The following is a 20966-nucleotide window of genomic DNA, read 5'->3' as shown; positions in this document are numbered from 1 at the left end:
ATAGATAAAACAATAATATTGATACTCATCAGCCTCTATGTATTTTAATTAAAACTTTATAACAGTGAAACATATTTACAAAATATCTATTTCTGCTTAATCACATTTTTCTAGCAAACGAACCAAGTTTAAAAAAAATATATATCCCAGATAAATAATTGATAATTAACAATGAGATTTGATTGTTACAGCTGCATTTTTTTGTCCTCAATATCTTTTATCTGTTCGGTCATTCTTTATAAACAATTTACAATTAATAATATATAATATAATTTAATATAATATATTTATATCTCTTTCTTTTTGGTCTATGAGTTTTAAATCAGGTATCGGTAATTATTATCTATGACGTAAGCATGTAAAACTCGTAATTAGAATTGAAATTTTTTAAGTCAAAATTTTCGATACTACTGAAGTTGTTATTGCTATTTTTTGTTTTAATTTATTGTTAAACTACATCAGCTTAATTTTAGAAATAATTATTACGAGAAGCTACGTATTAATTTATTAAATAAAATAATGTCAATTCTTTTTATATTATAATTATTATCTTCATCATCATCATCGTAATCATTAAAATAAAATAAATTATTTATTTATTTATTTATCAATAAATAAATAATTGATTAGGCTAAAAACGTTCGCACGGTGGCACGAATTTCTTGGCGGCACATTGGACAGTCTGTTAATGACGGTGCACATTGCACACAAGTGGCAAGATGTCCACACGGCAGAAATACTACTGAAACTTCTCTATCCATACATATTTTACATAATCGCGCTTCTCTTAGACGACGATTTTCCTCTTCAAGTGATACTATAATTTAAAATATTTATTTGTTAGTATTAGTGCATTTTATTTGTCTCAATAAATTCAGATTATTAAAAACTCTCGGATATGTAAATAATAAAACCGTATACGGAAAAAAGAAAAATCAGACTAAAGCAATTAAATTGTGACGATTTTTTTAAGAAAAAATTACAAGATAAAATTTTATCATTGAAAAAATTCCCATACATTTTTTAAAATTCTTGGTTTTTTCCGTTTTGTGGTCGCCATGTTATTAATCATTTATACAAAGATAGCTAGAAAAAGTAAACTTGAGTCAACGATTACATCATTGAAATTTTTATTTTTTATTTACTATGTAAAATGTAAAATGTAATTCTTGAAAGTTGAAAAAAATAATAAATTTCACGGCACATTTAACAATATAACAATTAAATTCAACATTGAATTTTATTGTCTACTTACGAGAATTTTTAATTTATGTTAATGTGATAATTATTATTATTATAATATTTATTTACTAATATAATATTATCTTAGTGAGTTATTTTTATAATTAAATCATAGTTTCATGATTCATGGTAAAACTGGAAAAATAATTAATCACTTACGTGGTCCATTATCTGTCTGGGCGTCAGCTCTTTTATCTTTTTTTAAACTCATAACTGTCGCTTCTTGAGTCTCGCCATTGCAACTCATTGGTACTTGCTGTTGAACAATATCCGATCCATTCTGCCCTTGTGATCTGGATTTACTTGATGATTGAACTGTTATCACTTTACTCAACAAATCTGCCAGCTCGGACGATGATGTTTCTGTATTATTTTCCAGTCTGTGATAATAATAAAAATTAGATAAGAATTTGAAACAATGCAATAAATGATTAATTTGTTTATTAATTATTCACCCGTTATTTTCTTCAGTCAAATGAATACGACGAACGTGCTCAATAAGCTGATCAGAATTTGTGTAAGGTACTCCGAACCTTACCAAACGTTGTCTTAATGCCGTTTTTACTCTCCCAACATTTAAACCCAATTGCAGAGCGGTCTAAAATGATAAAAAAAAAAATTGTTTGATAAATTTGTTAATTTTTTTGACAATTAAAACTCACAATAGCTGGTGCTGAATGCAAAAGTTCTTCAACTTCAGTATCAGTAACCTCATTTCTAATTCTAACTGGATTAGAATTAGAATTAGAATTAAAATTAGAACTAGAACTGGCAGGTTGTGATGTAGATGATTCTCCGACATCTTCTCCATTTTCAGGTACTCCAAGAAATATCTGTTAAAATTATAAATTATTTAATTTATTTTTTTTTAAGAGAATTTTAATAAAAAAATATTCATACTAAAGGATCTAAAGGTGGTCTGTTGTCGATACAATGCTGGATAAAATTTTGCCCACGGACAATAGACACAAAGCCGCACTTCGGAAACCATCTGGCATGCTCAGTCCAAGGATCATCATCGGCTTCCCAGTTATGCAAGCCGCCATCACAGTGAAAACATCTTACTTGATCACCTGAGCCTGTTGAAAATTTTTATTTTTTATATATTCCATAAATCAATTATATATAATTATAAAAAAAAAATATATTTGACTGACCAACATAATAAAATCCAGCGATTGATAACATATCTGGTGTCTGCTGAAGGATATCAGGCCACCCTTGGAATGTTCTGAGTCTGCCCTCGTACGTAGCATACTTAAGCTGCCTCGGTCCGGTATGTTTTTGTATTCTTAATTTATGCAAATCCGCCGTCGTTCCCGACAATAATTTGACGTTTGCCAATTCTTCTTTCTCTTCTGTCGTTAAAGCTGAAGAAATATATATAAATTCAAATTTAAGTACACTAATATTTAAATTTTAATTTAAATGTCTGTTGGATAAAAAAAAAAAATTTAATACTACAGTTATGCAAGCTCATGATGAAATTGAAAAATAAAATAGTTGTATAAATTAATATGCATTTTTATATCGATGTTAAGGTTAAAAAAATTACGTAACAGTTTAGTTTACGTTAAATACAAAATAAATACACAAGTTTTATTAAAATTACCTGACCCCATTACGGATTATTTGATTAATATAAAAAATAAACCACTCGTCGTAAATTAATTTCAATACTTATGACGTTTTAGTAGTATTGCCAAAACTATTATATTTAGAGCTCGACTACTTATTATTATATTGGACTTTTATATGCAACATATATTTGATGCCAAATAAATCTTTAATAATAATTCTTACTAAATAAACTTTAATCACTTTCAATTATTTTTTAATCTTAATAAATTAATAAATAATTTAGAAAATTTTTCACGAGAACTAGGTAAGCATTTAAATGAAATATAAAACTACCTGAATTAGATTCTTGGTGATTGAAGAAATCACAATGTGGAAAACCGTTTCTATGTTCATTAAATGGATCATCACCTGGTTCCCACTTGCTCATTACCCCTCGACAATAAACACATTCAACCTACAATGATAAATTATTCATTAAAATAAGAGACTAATCAACTACTTATTAAGGTCAATACTTAATAATAGAACAATAAGTAATTAAATTACCGTATCTTCTTGTTGGAGATAATAAAAACCAGCTCTCGCAAGACTTTCAGGCGTAACATTGTTAGTAGCTGGCCAATTTTCAAAAGACCTGAGTCTCTGTTCGTAAGTTCCATATTCAATTCTAGGGTTCTGACTTGGAACTGGAAATGAAGTCGTCGGCTGCTGTTGCTGCCTATCAGATGATTCTATCCGAGGTTCTTCTGGTGGAGGCGGCAAACTAAAAAGACTTGGAGTCGAATTATTTGAGTCCAGCAGAGGAACATTGCAGGTGCCAGTTGAATTCAAAACAAAAGGACATTCTGGGCTAGCTTCGCGGTGACGTGCCATCACTTGATCCCCGTAATTCCATTCAGATATGGTAACTCCACAGAAGAAGCACTGGACGCTAGTACCCTGACCAGTGTAATAAAATCCGCCTTTTGCTATTCTTGACGGACTGACAGCTGCGTTTTCTGGCCACTCGTTAAATGTATTCAAGCGATTCAACTCAAAATTCATTTTGTCTAATTAAAATTTTATCTAAAATAAAAAGATTTATCAAATACAATCAAAATAAAAACTAATCATCATGCTGATTTTTTTTATGATAAAAAATAATTCATCTTGCTGATTAAATCCATCAATAGTTGGCTTTTTAATAAAACAATTGTCAACAATTAAATAATATTATGACAATATAATAATTGAAGGTTAGGATTCACCACTGATAACATGATTGACACATTTTCGATTTAATTTACACACAGGTAATTTAATTTTTTAATTATTTGACACTTCAATGTTTACTATTTCTCAAGTCTCGACAATAAAACATGTCAGACGTGTTATTTAGTTCAAAAAATCAGGTGTGATGACGTTAGATGCGTTAGATGACAACACCATGTTTTTATTCTTGTTTTTCTTTTTTTTTTTTTTTTTTTTTTCCGTTCATCCATGCATCAATTATATATACTGCAAGATGTAATTCTTGGTGACGTCCCAGTCATTTCTACTCTGGAGTTTTGAGAAAAAAAAATTTTAATTAATAAAAATAATTTTTTTTTTTAAGAATTTATTGATTAATTGAAAATAGTATTTTTTTAAATAATTATTCAATGTCAATTTTAAAGTCATATTAATAGAAAATAAATTTTATTTTACAGATTGATATTTTTTGCGCATGCGCAGTTTAAATTATGTTTATTGAGTCATTTTGTTTTGAGTTCTGGCTTGGCCTAACTTACCCATGGTTCATTGATAAAATAGGAAATTATAGTTTCTATGAATTAATCATCATCATATATACTAAAATTGATGATACAATGAAGTTAGCTTAGTATCGAAAACATGGACCCTGATTCCTTATTGGTTTAAGATTAGAGCGCGCGCGTATGCGCGCAATTTGAATTTCTAGTAATTTTTAAAATTGACATTAAATTTAGCTGTCACTTCACAATTTTTTTAATTTTCTTTAACAAATAAATTATAGCAAAAAAAAAAAACTATTAAAAAAATGGACTTGTAGAAATTTTAATAAATTAAATTAAAAATAATTTTTTAGAACAATTTTTTTTTGTTGAAGAAAATTAAAAAATTGTCAAGTGACAGCTAACTTTAATGTCATTAACCTCCGACAATTGCATGAGAAATTTTTTTAAATTTCAACAATTGTTCTTAAATAATTTTAGATATCTTAGTTAATAATAAATCAATTTTATTATCCACTTTGATTACAATAAAAACTTCAATAATGATTTATAAAGTTGTAACATTATAACTTTAAGGTGTAAAGATGAAGGTAATTTCATTAAGTAAGCATAACTTAATAACTAACCATAAAAATAAATTTAATAAAAATTAATTAAAATTTGAATTAGACAATAAAACCGCTGAAAGCTTATGAGGACATAATTCGATAATTGGCGATTGCAGTGAAGCCCCTACACTGTTGAATGTCAACGAGGCTTCATTGATACTCCATTCCTGAGTTAAGTTCAAGAAATTTCTGACATTTATTTCGCCATTGCTGGATAACTTGAAACGTGATGCAATTAATTCATCACCCCAACAAACGTCAACAGCTTGACGATGTAATACCATGCCAAGAGCCTTGTCAAGGCTGGAACTTTTACCAATAGATACCGAAAAAACACGGAAGCTAGCAATAGCTAAATCTACCGGAAGATCAAAATTAACAGGTGAGAAATGATCTTTATGATTATTGTCTGACGAATGTGAATACAACGCAACTAAAGGATGTAAGATTTCTTCTGACGCTAATAATCCAATCAGAGAAAGTGCCTCAGAAGGGTGATCAGGCGCGAATGAACTGCAGGATTGTTCTTTCTTCTCTAGAATCAACATAAAGCCATGGTCTGTCACCAAGTTATCCTTCATTTCTTGGGCAAGGCCACGCCAATCGTCTTGGTTAAGTCTACGATCTTGCATTATCTGAATAAATAAACAAATTAATTAATTATCAAAATTTTTATTTAACAATTGAATTACTTTATAATTTAGTGAAGATAATGGTGAAGCTAACTGACCTCAAACTGGCCAGGTGCCATTGATGCAGCTCCTAATGGTTGACCGGATAAGATTGTCAGCCGCGTTTTATCATCCTGGATATAACCAGCTGCTGGAAGCGGATAATAATTAGCCTGGACTGGAAGCTTAAGAAATCTTTGTCGCCTGATCATCTGCAATGTTAATATTGATAAAAATAATCCTTTTTTTTCGTCGTATTATTATTATTGTAAAGAAGAATTGAAATTTTTTTTTAAATTTTACGTACATTAAGACCGTTTAAATCTGTGAAAAACTCATCACCTGAAGAAATGTTTGTATGCAAACGCATAACCAGTTCAAAATTGAATGTATTTGTGATATCAACTTGGTTAGAAATATGAAGACCTAAACCATCGCTTCCAGTTGAGTTAAACAACGTGTAAGTTTGTGTAACCTGTGGTAGTTGTACAAATACTCTTGATAGAATTGGTCCATCCACTACATGGACAACGTGGTAATCCGACTCGTAAAGGTATTTAGGTTGTGGGTCATATGGAGTAAAAAGATAAGCGCCACTCTGAAAAGTTTTGTACTGAATGAATTCTAGATCAACGGAAGTTGTTATATCTCCAGTCTGTATGGATTTTAGTAGCCCTGATTTTGCAAAACTAGCTGAAATATTTTGCTGTGTGATCGAAAACTCTTGGGCTGCAGGGAAGATTTTTATATCTTTGGACTCAAATTTATTTGACAACGGTGCTACAGTATTTAATAGTGATACATCAGCTAAGTAAACATTATCAGGTAACTTATCACCTTCGAAGAAGAAAATTGAGTAAACTTCAAGTCCCAAACTAGGCACTGTGACTAAAAATGATAATTCATATTTTTCACAAGAATATATTTCTGGTTTAACCCAAACAGGTGATATTTGACATTGCAGCTGGTCACCGTTACGATTGACAACTTGGACAAAAGGCGTTGACACTATTAACGTTTGAACTTTGGTTCTCTGTCGAGGAAGTGAATTATAAATGATGACTTTCTTAAAAGTCTCATTTCTGTTTAGCGTCAATATTTTCCGTTCCTTGATATCGTTATGATGATATCTCACTTCATCTAGAGACAAATAAGTCGATTCATGGTGTAAATTAGGTATGTTCGTATTTTTCAGTAAATGTGCTGCTGACTGCTGAGTAACGAAATCTAAATTTTTAAGAGCACTCAGCATTTTGTCAGCGTAATCAACAACAACATGGTCTCTAGCAGTACCAGTGATTCCATCATGATGCTGAAACAACGAGTGAAGCTCTCTTGCCTTTATGATTCGTTCTCCGAAATCTTGTTTGTGACCGTGAATCAAGGCAATTGCTGATATTATTTCGGCTCCATGCAGAGCACCAAGAAGCATACGGTCAAGACTTTTGTGAAACGGCCGCGATGTATAATAACCACTCCAATAATATCTGTGTTTATCAGAGTAAGTGAAGAAGTCACCCGATAAGCTCGGAAATTCGGAGACTTCTTTCTCGCTCCTGACTGCAGTAAAGTAATCAGTAAGTGTGCCAAATTTAACATCAACATTGAAACGCGCATTGGAATTCATGTAATCAAATAATTTTTGATAATTATTGTACTGAGCATCCCATTCGAAGCTTTTGTTGTAACGAAAATCATCACCTAGAGGTACTAGAACAACATTAGTCATATATAATTGAGATTTCTTCCGATACTGATCCAATAATAACGATGCTCGTTCAGCAACATTTTCGTTTGTTATTTCTTCAGAAGATACCTTATTGAAGTCGAACTGCATACAAACATTTGGATTAGGCCCGCAAGATTTTTCAATACTATAACTAGAAAACGGCATCATATGAGTGAATATTTCTGTTGATCCAGTGGTGTCCCACAATTGCCGCCATCGAAATTCGAGAGTCTTATCCTGGGCGAAACGTTTCTTTACTGCATAATGCACACGCTGAATGAGAACATTATCAAATCCAGAGTTCTTCAACAGATATGGCATTGTTGGAGATAATCCAAACGGATCGATCGCCCAACTGCTGGTGGGTCGATAATTCAAGTTTTTCTTCAACCACTGATGACCCTCAGTCAATTGAGTCAACTGCGCCATCCAGTGAGATACAGCTTCGTCCGGCATAACCCATCCACCTGAAACTATCTCCAATTGTCCGTCAGCGATAAGTTTTCTGACTTTTTCGTGGATTTCTTCCGACTGTTCATCCCACCATAATTTGAAAAACGATATCTCTGCCCAGATAAATTTTCTACGCTTGTCTTCGGATAATTTTACCACCATGTTGTTTAAAATATTTCGTGTTGATTCTTTGTAGTATTCTTCAAATGTAATCAGCCATCCTGGGTCATTGTGAGAATGAGGAACCACGAATACTTTTAGTTTATTTATAGGACTCCATTGATTCGGGCTGTAAGTTATGTTAAAGCCTTGGTCCCATACACCACCGTATGAATCATCGAATTCCAACTCACGGTATAAGTTTAACATTTGAATATCATTTTGCGGCACTACATTCATGTCAAAACTACAAGTTAAAGATTCTTTCCAATTTAGTTGATTGTTTGATGAACTATTATTATTAACAAAAAAATTCCTAGTCTGATCATTTTTTGAATCAATACATTTTCCCTGCAAGAATTGTTAGAAAAATCATAATTGATTGTTAATTGTCTCAAAGGTTTTTATATACTCGACTTAACTTACATTTGATTGAAGAGGACAGCTGGATGGTTTTCCTAAACCAAATTTTGGACTGAACAACAAAAAATTTATAAATAAACAGACTAAAATTTTCCCATTATATCTCGAAAATAATTGGTAATTACGATGCATAGATGATTTCATAGTGAATGTTGAATCTTGAAAAAAAATTTTTCAAATAATTTAATTATTATACAGTATTAAAAAAATTTAAGGCGCAAAAACTCTTAATAATTTTTAAAGGGTGTAAAATAATTTTTTTTTCACAAAATAGTGGAATAAATGTAGCAAGTAGTTTTGTTTAAGTACATTGATCTTCAGAAAAATTGATTACAATTTTTCCGAAAGCCAAACTTACACGGAACTCATGGATCTAACTTGAGTAACTAACTTGAGTTGACTTAAAATCATATGTCTTTGAATAATCAAGAATCCGGGGAATGCAGACAATTTAAAAGTGATTAAATTAACGACAGGTTGTAAAATCCAAATATTCTAGATTATAATGAAAAATTATTTTTATGTTTATGTAAAAACTTTCATTAAACATTTAAAGTTATTGAATTATTACCATGATAATTAATAAATTGAATCAGAATTAAGGTCACGGATTTCCGTGATATTTTTTAACTCTTCATGATTGAGAACTTAATAGATAAAATCAAAGTAATTAATTAAATTGAAATTAACAAATGCAATAATAATAACTTAATTAAGGCAATTAATTATTACAGAAGTTAATAACAACTTTGACAGTACAAGTAAATTGTATATTTAAGTAAAGCCATTAATTATATATAAATAAAAATGTTTTCGTTAATTTTTTTTATTGAATGTAATTAACAAATAAGTAGTACAAATTGGTATACAAATTTTTATATAGCTCTTACACTTTATTAATTTTTTCTGTTAAATTTAAATAGCTTATCAAATTTATTTAGAATTTTTCTCTAAAATCTTATTGAATCTGTGTCATCTTTTTAATTGATTCTAAAACTTTATTAAAAATTTCCAAATTCTCACCACTTTACTTATGAGTTAATGAAATAACAAATAAATTGAATTTTTAATTAAAAAAATAAAGAATATCAGAAAAACTTACAGTATCATTATTTTCAGAAACTAATTCCTCTAAATCATTGACATGCGGTAACTTGTCTAATATATTTATACATCTCAAATATTATCTTATCCGGAGTTTCCCGCAATTCATGCGTCAACCGAACTGAATTGATCGGTTAACGTTAAAAAATAAAGATCAACGGTCAAAGTGTTTGATAAATTTTTGTAACTATTTTTACTTTTGAAGTTAAAATTTAATATAGTACTACTAAGTTTCAAAATACATATTGATTCATCATTGCTTTATGAATGGTTAACGTAATTAAAATTTACTATCTTCTTAGAGTAATAAATTGAAAGTTGAATAAAATGTTTTATTTCCAGAAGCTAAAAACGTGAACACAATTATTCACTGTTTTGTATTATCAAGTAAATAGCAGGTAGAATTTTTAGACATAAAAAATACATAAAATACTTTTAAAGACAAAATTATTTTCAGATCTTCGGTGGACACTTTTCCTGCGAAGAAAATAAAAAAAAAAACCATTTATTTATTTGGAAATTAGAAAACTAAAGCGACAATGATGAGACATACCATTCTATAGACTCTTAGGGCTTGAAGATGGCCAGGAACCCAATTAGGTAAACCACGAGCAACTAATGTTTCTTTATAGAGATTTTCTAATTTCGTACGAAGCTCCTCAAAAGCATGCGTTTTATTTTCCAAGTTACAATCCGTCAATTGAATTATTAAATTTTGAACGTAATCTCCATCATCTAAATTCACAACAGAAATTTCTTCCGGTTCTTCATTGACCAATTCCAATTCTACTGGATACACTTGATATGGTGGTAGAGCCGTCACCTAAATTGTTTAATTATTTTATTAATACTAACATAGTTTTATAAATGAAAATAAAAATGCCGCATTAAGAAGAAATGAATGATTTGTATGAAATATTTTTAGAAAAAAAAATAACTATGAAAGAATATAAAAAAATAAATTCAAGAAAACTTACCGATATAAATATCAAACTGATAACAATGCTAAAAATTATTAAACGAAACATTGTAAAACGTTGTTTTCAAATTAACAGACACGACTTTAAAGCAATAACACTCAAGTGTGAAGCGATTAGTCGAATATACGTTTTTATTTCTAATCACAAAACTTGAACACGTATTCAACTTTTATTTTTAAACAAATGATTCATTTATTTCAACGAATCAACGAGCTGTTTTTACTTTTTATTTTTATTTAAAAAAAATAGTGATATTATGTGTCATGCTCGTGTTTTATCTTATCGGATTGTTTTACTGAAAAATTTATACCAAAAGATTCTTGAGCAACAAAGATTAATTTTTCGGGAAGCAACAGCAAGGTCATTGATGATTAAAACACATCAAACAGAATAATATATAATGAAAGGTGTATTTTATTAAATATTTTTTTAAATTAAATGTTTTCAAATTTTTTCCCGGCAAAGGAGGGAATGAGCAATTTATTACCTAAAATAATTAAGACAAGGAAGAATATGTAATTTTTTATAAGGAAAATTTATTCTATAAATTGATAATAGCAATTATCATGCTATCATATCATTTATTATTATTGTTTCTATTCGGATAAATTATAAGAATAAAGAACAATGGCAATTAAATCGAATTACCTATATCATACATGTCACCGATAACTCGAATTAATGATTTTATAAAATACTACCGGACTGAACAATAAAAAAAGCCACAGTTAATTAGATAAACCATTAAACTTATCAAAGTATTTGTGTTATCTTTATTTCTTCACTTAATAACTTTTTTTAATTGAGGAATTATTAACTTAAAAACAAAAAAAAAATAGACCGGTCCTTTTATTTTGTGTAGAAGTTAAATAATTAATGCACTGAAAAAAAAAAAAATCGACCTAAATCAAGTGAAAAATATGACATTAAAGTTATGAGATTAAAGTTAGCTGTCGCTTGACAATTTTTTAATTTTATTTAACAAAAAATTATTTTGAAAAAATGGCATTTTTAATTTATTTAAATTTTTACAAGTCCATTTCCCAGATAGCAATATGACGTCTGTTACAGTTCTGAAAGAACTCTTATTTAAGATTTAGACGTCAGAATTTTGATCAAAATGAGGTCTCCAAGACGTTTTGAGGACGTCGAATGCGCCACTTAAAGAGTGAATCAAGACTTAGAGAGAGTTCTTAAAGAGCTCTTTTTCTGACTTCAAAAAAGAGTTCTTAAAGAAGTTAGAATTAAGAGCCCTTTCTGACTCCAGAAAAAAATAGTTCATAGAGGGTGATTTTCAGGTTTTAATTCTAATTAATATTAAAAAAAGATTAAATTGAGGATAATCAAGTACATTAAAATATATTTTCTTCGAAGTAAAAAAATGGTATCGCTCGCAGCTTAGAAAATGAATTTACTAGCGGTCACCCATCCAAGTATTTACCATGACTAATGCTGCCTAACTTCAGTGATGTGGTGTCCCCTGGCCTGTCTTGGCTATAGCTGCTCCTAACGAGATAGTAAATTTTTTTTTCTACATAAGCTCTTATGTTCACATAAGATTATAAACGACTTATAGCAACGATAAAAACTTAATATCAACTTTTCTACCCAAAAATAAAAAAATACCTTTCGATTTAATTTTTAATAAGTAGAATTACTGAACGTTTTGTTATTTATGATAATATTTTTATGATACAAAAATAAATACACAGCGAAATGAGTTCACTCGAATGCGATTATTTTTATTTTTCTATCATTTTAAAAATTCTTCAATAACGTGAAAAAAATTTTTCTAAGTTCCATATTTTGACGACGTACAAAATCAGAAAAAACACCTATTCAAGAGCTCCTATTCTTGATGTCTTACGTAGTCAGAAAAAAAGAACTCTTAAAGAGCTCATACTTATGATGTCTTGGAAAGTCGAAAAAAAAGACCTCTTAAACAGCTCATTTTTTTAACCTCTTACGAAGTCGGAAAAAAGACTTCTCAAAGACCTCATGTCTGTGATGTCTTATAGAACTTAAAACAAAACTTCTTAAAGACTTCTTAATTAAGAGTTCCGAAAAATGAAGTCTTTAAGACGTCATATTTGGAGTTCTCAAGGAAGTCTTTGAAAAGACTTCTTTAAGAAATCCTTCTGACTTGGATGTTGTCTGGGTTATTTAATAATTTTTTTTTTTGCTATAATTTATTTGTTAAAGAAAATTAAAAAAATTGTGGTGACAGCTAAATTTAATGTCATTATTAAAAACAAATTTAATTCAAAAGTTTCATACGTGAAAATTAATAAAAATTACAAGTAAAGTTTTTTAGAAGCATTTTTTTATTAAATTTGTTAAAAAATTTTTTAGCGCGCTATTTGATGACAACAGTAGACACTAGCTTACTATCAAAGAAGTAGACAGCCGAAACATTTTTCTTGTCCACTAGATAGATGGCCAATGTTTTGCTTGTAGCTAATCTATACTCAGAAAAAAAATTTTACCGCCAAAAATTCTACGCGTGTTATTTACATTCTATTTATTTTTATAAACAAGTCTGGTTTATTAAGAAAGTAATAATTTTTTAAATAAATTAATGAAGTTGAATATTGCAGAGTAATTAAAATACATAAACAAATCATCATACTTTTTTAAACATGTGATAAAATAATTATTTTGTAAAAGTTCATTGTAGAGGTTAGGACAGTGTTGTTTTTTTCAGGGTGAAATTATTAATTTTGCATATAATAAAACAAATAAAATAAAAATGTCGAATTTTAGAGATAGAATCGTTGTTCTTATTGACATGGATTGTTTTTTTTGTCAAGTGGAAGTTAAATTAGCTCCTGAATTGAAAGGTAAACCGTTAGCAGTTATTCAGTACAGTTCGTTTGGACCTGGAAGGTAATTATTTTTTTTTTTACGAGTTTTCAAAAATTAAAAAAAATTCGTTGTAATTTAATTTGTTTATATTTTAATTAATTCAATAAAATTCTTGATAATTTTAAACATTTACTGTAATCAGTTTGATTTTGCATTATTTACTTGTTAAATTATGGGGAAAAAATTTTTTTTGATTATTAAAATTAAAAACAAAAAGAAATTTTTTTTTACGGCTTGAACTATTTTTTTATATTTATAAAAATATTATTTTGAAATATTGAGCAAAAAAATTTTCAATCTCTAAAAATATTTATCATACTTACATGAAAAGAATAGTCCATTACTATGCTATTAACATTTAGAATAATCCTAATTTTTTTACAAAAATAGATAAAAAAAATTAATATTTATTTACAGATTTCACTATTTAATCTTTACAAAAAACATAGAAAATTGTTCGTGCCTAGGCACAGATTCCGGCACTCATGTTTTTTTAAGTCTATTATGATCAAAATATTTCAGTCTCACCGATCGTGTCCGTCGTGAATATAAATAGCTGGTGCTTATAAATCTATGCATATCTCTAATTACAGTCGCGGAATTATTCTATAGATAGTACTAGTATCTGCATCAACTTATAAATAATAACTTTCTATTATTTTTCAGTATAATTGCTGTAAACTATGAAGCGAGAGATTTTGGAGTAACTAGACATATGAAAAGTGATGAAGCCAAAGAAAAATGTCCACAGATAGAATTAGTTACTGTACCTCCTTTACGAAATAAACCTGACACTGGAAGGTAAAATAATGTTAGACCAATCATCAATTGTTGAAAAAATTTCTGATTAATTTAAATGAATATTTTATTTATACAGGTACCGTGCAGCAGGAAAAGAAGTTATTGACGTGCTGAAGAAACATTGCAATATTATAGAACGAGCCAGTGTTGACGAAGCTTATCTGGACATAACAGACTTAGTGGATAAAAAAATGGAAACTGTATTTGGGCAGCCCAAGGACTTGGTAACTCAGTTGGAAAATACGTACGTCGTTGGCTACTGCGATTACGACACAAATGACGAAGAAAAGCGAGCAGAAGGCGTTGATCGTTGGATCATTGAAACTTTCGATGAACTGGGTGACATGCAATCCAGAAGATTAGCAATAGCTGGTATTATTGTTGAGCACCTGAGAGCAGAAATCTACTCGCAGTGCGAGTACAGATGTTCTGCTGGTATATCTTACAACAAAATACTTGCTAAGTTGGCTTGTGGTCTGCACAAGCCGAACCGTCAGACAATTCTTCCATTAGCAGCAGTTCCGACTCTGTATTCCTTTTTGCCTGTAAAGAAGGTGAGAAACCTTGGCGGCAAGTTTGGAAATATTGTCATGGAATCTCTGGGATGTAACGTAATGGCTGATTTGTTACGTTACTCGTTGCAAAATCTTCAGAGAAGGTTCGATGAAAAGACTGGCTCATGGCTGTATAATATTGCACGGGGGATTGACAACGAGCCGGTGACCAATAGACTAGCTTGTAAGTCAATTGGAGCAAGTAAAAATTTTCCCGGAAAACAAGCGATAACTAAATTAGAAGTCTTGGAGACTTGGGCTCGAGAGTTGTCGTTGGAGTTGTCAGATCGTCTTGAACAAGACTTAGAAGAGAATCAACGACGCGCTACCTCGGTTACGATTAGTTATCGTTATTATCAGGATCGAAAAATTATAGCACAGTCAAAAGTGTGCTCACTACCTTCTTATAAAGCTGAGAAAATAGCTAGTATTTGTGTGGATGTTATTTCAAAAGCTCTACAGAAGCCTATTGCTTTAATTAGTATGTCTGCTGCGAAATTTGTGCCCATTAAAAGCAGCGAGAGTTTTAAAAATTTTTTCAAAGCTCCCAGCAAACCTACTGTCGCTACTAAGACAGAAATTGTTGCTGTTAAGGCAGAATCTGTCGCTACTGCTGAGCCAGTTGAGTTTAATTTTAATTGTATAAGTAATCAAGGTGCTAATAATGAAAATGATAGTGAAAATAAAACTGACGATGACGTCGACGATATTCCATCGGATAAATTGGAAAAAACTTGCGAGGAAAAGTTGAAAATTAATCAGGTTAAAGATGCTTGTAAAAAAATTGAAAGCAAAGTTTTAAATACACCGCCGAGTAATTTGAAAAGTAAACTCGGCAGTCCGAAAAGTTTGAATTTAAATAAGACGTTGAATGGAGAAAATTTCAAAAATTCTTTCTTCATGAATATTTTGAAAAGTTCAAAAAGTTCTTTTGATTCAAAACCTTCTGCGTCGACGTTTAAAATTTTAGAAGAATCTAGTGAAGGTAGTTGTTGTAATCATAAGTCTATTAATGATGATGATAATGAAGATCAATTAATACCTGAAGAAAGAAAAGTAAATACTGAAGATTCACCGAGTGACTATGAATCACCGGATATTTTTGCGGAATCACAACCTCAAGATACTTCTAGGATTAACGGAGAAATTAAAAAAACGAATATTAACGAAGACTTGACAAAATTAAAAGAAATATTCCCAGATCTTGACAATATTGATCGATCTGTAATGCAATTGCTACCTATTGAATTACAACGAGCGGCGAATGAATATTTACAGAGGAAAAAAACTGTTGATATTTCTTCAAAATCGAAAAAAAATAATACTAAAAATTCAACGACCAAAATTAAGGGACAGAAAAGTAAACCAGAAAAACCGAAAAAAGACAATTTGATTTATAATTTTCTTACTAAAAATTCTGTTGGTAATGATTCAACTATGAAATTATGTCCCGAGTGCAATCAAATGATTAAAGAAGACAAGTTTGCAGAACATTCTGATTTTCATGTGGCTAAAAACTTACATCTGGTTATAAATCAACCGGCGACTGTCACCGCTGTTGTCAGTGAAATGCCTAGTGATAGTGACACAGGAACTCCGACTGATAAGAGAAAAATGAATTTAAATAATTCTAAATCGAACAAAAAACCACGGAATATACAATCATTTTTCACTTGAAAACTATAAAGTACAATTCACTTACTAATACATTTTAATTATTCTGTGATAATGTGCCTGCTGTATAGTTTGATGTCTATTTTGTAAATTAAGAAAAAATTTTTTATTACAATAAATTAAACATTAATAAATAAGCAAAAATTTTATGGGCAAAATTCTTCCAGATTTATTTGACTGTCGTAGTATAAAATATAGTTTGTATTTAATTTTTTATAAATATTAACTAGATACTGAGATATATTAAATTCATTATATTTAATTACTGACTAGTATTTTTAGTCAAATGACTTATCGTGTGGAAATTGAACTTATTTCCATTAAAAGATAATAAGATTAATCTTTGAAGCAAAAATATTGTTACGGATATAAAAATGAATCGTAATTAATAAAAAAAATTCAAGCATACAATTACTTATTAATAAGTCGTTCTTTTAAGACATCTATAAGCTCTTTAAGAATGACATTATGTTCCTTGATAGCCGTGGTCAGCTCACCAACAACTTCCATTTTGGAATAATGAACGTCGTCTACGTCTTTATGAATAAGTTTTAAAATTTTAACTTCTTCAGTCTTTAAATCAAGCATTTTTGTTCTATAATCTGAAATATCTTTTGGTAAATTTTGGCTGTTGCTTGAATTAAAATCATGGTCTGAAGAAATTCCCAAAGATGATGAGAAGTTTGACGTGTCATCAATCATCTCCCAGTCTTCTTTGTTTTCAGCATTTCCTTTATTGCTAGAATTATTTATCGTGTCAATTGGATCAGTGGGATTATTGCTAGGACACATATTTGGTTCCACTGTAGATTCAACTCTCGTTACATTTTCATTATTATTGTCACTTTCTTCAGCAACTGCAATTTCATTATTAGTAATATTGGCAGAAGTATCTTTTTTTAAAATCTCTTCCATCGCTTTGACCCAAGGCCATGGTCTGCGTCCAACTTTAACTCTCGGTTTATTTTTTGTTGTTTTATAATAAGTTGTCTTCATATTAAAAAATTTTCGCCTTATAGCTCGTACTGGATAAGGTTTATTGTTTTTTATAAATATCTCAGCAATTTCCTTCCACAGTCGGGTGTTTTTAATTTTCGGGTTGTTAAATCGATGGAGACGATTTTTGTATTCATTTACTAATAGCTTCACTGCATCATAACTCCAAACAAGGTCTTCACAAATTTCTACAATTATTATAAAATAAAAAAACTCAGACATGAATTAAAAAAAAAAAAAAAAAAAAAAAAAAAAAAGATGAACAATATAATAAATTAAAACCTTCTTCCGAAGAAATTTTTGATTCTTCATTATTGTCATCTTCTGGACCGACGAATTTCGAAAAATATCTCGACGCAAAATCAGGATCTATAAACAATATATTTATTATCTAAAAAAATATTTTTAATTTTAATTTTAAACAAAAAAAAATAATTAGTTTGTTTAGTACACACCGCTCTGTAATTTTTCATGAATAATTTTATTTTCACGGACTGTCAATATTTTATTTCCCCATTCATATTTTTCAATAATTAGATCTTCAATTTCCATTGCTTGATTTTTTTTATCATTTATTGTAATTTAAAAATTAAAATAATTACACTGATGTATTTACATGTAATAAGTTTTCTTACAAACTTTCGTATTATGGAAGTTTGTTATTTCATTACCAACATGTAGGAAAACAAAAAAGCGTCGCATTTTTTAATTCTTTTATTGGTAGTTTTGACTTTAAAAATCAATCCATTTATTATTCTTATAGAACTTTATAAAATGTTGAAAAATAAAAATAGTTTTCTATGTTTTATAAATTTTTTATTTTCAATTTATTACGCATTAGTTGATATTTTAAACTAATAAATTATAAAATATATCTTTATGTACACAAATTGATCCATTTAATTACAGTCTTCTATCTGCAATGAAACTTAAATATAATTTTAGATATATTAAAACAAAAAAATTAGCCGTGGTACAAAACCAAAAATTATTAACAAAAAAAAATCGTAATTTAGTACAAATATTTTTGGTAATTTTTAATTTGATAAAACTAATTAAATATTACGTATGTTGTTGACACTGATATTTTTAAATAATGTGTCCAAAAATGTATCAAATATATTATCTAATGAAATTTTTAAAAATTTTTCACACTTTTTTAAAATGTGAAAATCTATTTGTGGAGAGTTAAAGTCTTTATTATAGCAATTTTTACGTATTGCAAAAACAAAATTAATTTGTAAGCTCGATTATATTATTTAACATCTCAGTAATGAGATTGGTTTCCACCACGGTTGTATCCACCTCCTCCGCCTCCTCCTTGAGACCATCCACCTTGAACTCTTCCACCACGGCCTCGATTATAACCACTATTATTATTATCTCGACCACCACCTTGTTGATAATCTCCACCTCTATTATCCTGAAAATAAGCTCCGCTGTTTCTGTTATCTTGGTATCCACCTCCGCCACCTCGATTGTCCTGATAAAATGCTTCACTTCCTCCGCCCGAACTAGCACCACCTCTTTGATGATAGTCTCCAGATTTATTACTCTGATAATTAGATTCACCACCGCCTCCTCTTTGATACCCACCACCTTGATAACCTCCGCTCTGATAATTTCCGCCTCTATTGTCTTGATAAGACCCACCAGTATTTTGAGATGAATTCTGCCAGTCTCTGTTTTGACCAAAGTTAGTACTGGCATACTTATTGTATCCTCCTCGTCCACCACCTCCGCCACCTCCTCTGTCACCAAATCCACGCTGACCACCACGGCCTCCTCTGCCACCACGTCCACCTCTTTCTCCTCCACCGCCGCTGTCAGGACCTTGTACTCGATCCTTTTGCCAGGAAGGTATCTCCGGTGGTGGAGGTGCTTGTTCGCTAGTTCGTCCTCCTCTATCCGGTACATCTCCAATAATAACTTTAGTTACATCGCTCTTGGTATTTTTTCTCACAGAAGCGCTGCTTGTTTTTTCAATAATTGCAACATCATCTCTAGCAGCAAGCAACTGAGAAATTGTTACACTGGGTTCAGTTTTCAATACTTTTCTCTTTTCACAATAGCAATCGTTTACTTGGTCTTCCTTTTTTTTAATTCTGTCTGACCACTAAAATACAACCAGTAAATATTAAAAATTAGCTATCATCTTTAAAAAATTTTTAAGTGATATTATTTTTAATTAATCTTAAGTTATTGGCCAGTAGGCTATTGAGACTTTAATAAATAAATAAATCTTACCAAAAATGATCGAATGGTTACATCCAATCGTTTGAGCAATAACTCCCTTCTTATTGTGTACTCTTCATCCATGTCTTTTTGAAGCTGGTCTAATTTTTCCCATTGAGATTTTGACAACTCTCCTATTATCAAAGGCTTACCAAGAAGATCACCTGGTGCTAATGACACTACAGTCTTCAATTTTTCTTCAAGTTTTTTAAACAATTGATCAATTGATATATTATCTGGTGGCTTGCCGAATTGTAAAGCTATCAACATATTTTTCAATGCTTTTGCCGTATCACTTTCATACTGAAAAATAATATTTCATTAATAAATTTTAAATGTAATTTTTTAATTTACAATCAAGAAGCTCTATATCATACGAGAACATTTAATGAAAAAAATTGCAAGTATAAACGTAAGAATTTCTGAATCCTTCAAAGCTTCTTAATTATATTAAATAAAAAAATAATTGAGATAATTACAATAGTCAGCTCCATTTTGTTAGTATCAGGATTTTTTTCATAATTTATTTTACTCGCCATCAACTCGAATATCAGAAACTCCAACAGCAAAATCCTCTCTTGCCTAGTAGCCAGTCTTTGATTAACATTTCCAGATGTTAATTGCGAGTTGACACATCCAATTTCTTTTAAAAATGAACTCAATTCTAGTAAAAATGTACTAGAATCTTCTGGAGATGCTGTCGGCTGCACATCTTCATCTAAATTCCCGAATGAAGCCAGTTGTTTAGTTAACCAAGACACGAATCCGGTGAAATCCACCGACTTTGCACCTTTATCCAATGCTTGCCTCAATTTTTCTACATCAATCAAAGGTCCTTCATACCTACAAGTCAAAGGTGTTGGATCATTAAATTAGTCAAAAATTTTATTTTAATAAATTTTAATAAATAACCTCTTACCCAACTTCTTGAAGACTCTGGATAAGATCTTCCTCCATTTTTTTAAAGTAATTACTTTTTAATGAAAAATAATAACCTTGACACTTTATTAAAAGTACTATAAATTTACTGAAAAAATGTTGATAATTTTCAGCCGGCAACGGTTGACATGCGCTGACTGAGAAAATTGTTAAATCCTTTTTCCAAGTACATAAAAAATATATATAGGTATGAAAAGAAAGCACGTACACGCCTTGTAG

At 29.9% G+C, this 20966-nt stretch overlaps 6 protein-coding genes across 8 annotated transcripts; 1 reads left to right on the top strand and 5 right to left on the bottom strand.

Annotated features, from left to right (window-relative positions):
• Positions 1-18: 18 nt before the first annotated feature.
• Positions 19-4262, bottom strand: Diap2 (Death-associated inhibitor of apoptosis 2). Its single transcript, XM_074239068.1, has 8 exons — positions 3370-4262; positions 3157-3277; positions 2400-2612; positions 2143-2321; positions 1905-2075; positions 1698-1840; positions 1402-1622; positions 19-817 (listed from the first exon to the last, which is right to left on the bottom strand). Exons 1-8 carry the CDS (start codon positions 3865-3867, stop codon positions 627-629), a joined length of 1737 nt encoding a protein of 578 aa, XP_074095169.1. The 5' UTR covers positions 3868-4262; the 3' UTR covers positions 19-626.
• Positions 4263-5074: 812 nt separating this feature from the next.
• LOC141524766 (alpha-mannosidase 2-like) lies at positions 5075-9077 on the bottom strand. 2 transcript variants are annotated; one of them, XM_074238829.1, is made up of 5 exons: positions 8603-9077; positions 7537-8527; positions 6143-7395; positions 5895-6047; positions 5075-5799 (listed from the first exon to the last, which is right to left on the bottom strand). In XM_074238829.1, exons 1-5 carry the CDS (start codon positions 8741-8743, stop codon positions 5206-5208), a joined length of 3132 nt encoding a protein of 1043 aa, XP_074094930.1. In that variant the 5' UTR covers positions 8744-9077; the 3' UTR covers positions 5075-5205. The 2 variants fall into 2 exon arrangements, with proteins under 2 accessions (XP_074094930.1, XP_074094929.1); XM_074238828.1 differs by having other exon boundaries at positions 6143-8527.
• Positions 9078-9417: 340 nt separating this feature from the next.
• LOC141524792 (uncharacterized) lies at positions 9418-11411 on the bottom strand. Its single transcript, XM_074238870.1, has 3 exons — positions 10681-11411; positions 10257-10526; positions 9418-10180 (listed from the first exon to the last, which is right to left on the bottom strand). Exons 1-3 carry the CDS (start codon positions 10729-10731, stop codon positions 10157-10159), a joined length of 345 nt encoding a protein of 114 aa, XP_074094971.1. The 5' UTR covers positions 10732-11411; the 3' UTR covers positions 9418-10156.
• Positions 11412-13174: 1763 nt separating this feature from the next.
• On the top strand, positions 13175-16726 carry Dnapol-eta (DNA polymerase eta). Its single transcript, XM_074238877.1, has 3 exons — positions 13175-13569; positions 14215-14349; positions 14426-16726. Exons 1-3 carry the CDS (start codon positions 13433-13435, stop codon positions 16578-16580), a joined length of 2427 nt encoding a protein of 808 aa, XP_074094978.1. The 5' UTR covers positions 13175-13432; the 3' UTR covers positions 16581-16726.
• A 150-nt stretch (positions 16727-16876) lies between these two features.
• LOC141524798 (uncharacterized) lies at positions 16877-18308 on the bottom strand. Of its 2 annotated transcripts, none has more exons than XM_074238880.1 (3): positions 18029-18308; positions 17856-17964; positions 16877-17761 (listed from the first exon to the last, which is right to left on the bottom strand). In XM_074238880.1, the coding sequence occupies exons 1-3, from the start codon at positions 18044-18046 to the stop codon at positions 16989-16991; spliced, it is 900 nt and encodes a 299-aa protein (XP_074094981.1). In that variant the 5' UTR covers positions 18047-18308; the 3' UTR covers positions 16877-16988. The 2 variants fall into 2 exon arrangements, with proteins under 2 accessions (XP_074094981.1, XP_074094980.1); XM_074238879.1 differs by having other exon boundaries at positions 17856-17942.
• Positions 18309-18544: 236 nt separating this feature from the next.
• On the bottom strand, positions 18545-20920 carry LOC141524797 (protein FAM98A). Its single transcript, XM_074238878.1, has 4 exons — positions 20728-20920; positions 20288-20651; positions 19821-20111; positions 18545-19689 (listed from the first exon to the last, which is right to left on the bottom strand). The coding sequence occupies exons 1-4, from the start codon at positions 20763-20765 to the stop codon at positions 18841-18843; spliced, it is 1542 nt and encodes a 513-aa protein (XP_074094979.1). The 5' UTR covers positions 20766-20920; the 3' UTR covers positions 18545-18840.
• Positions 20921-20966: the final 46 nt, after the last annotated feature.

The sequence above is a fragment of the Cotesia typhae genome, unplaced genomic scaffold (assembly GCF_013202065.1).
Source record: "Cotesia typhae breed Kobodo isofemale line unplaced genomic scaffold, CoteBio_Ctyphae contig_23, whole genome shotgun sequence".
NCBI lineage: Eukaryota > Metazoa > Arthropoda > Insecta > Hymenoptera > Braconidae > Cotesia > Cotesia typhae.
This window is presented reverse-complemented; position numbering and strand designations above follow the sequence as displayed.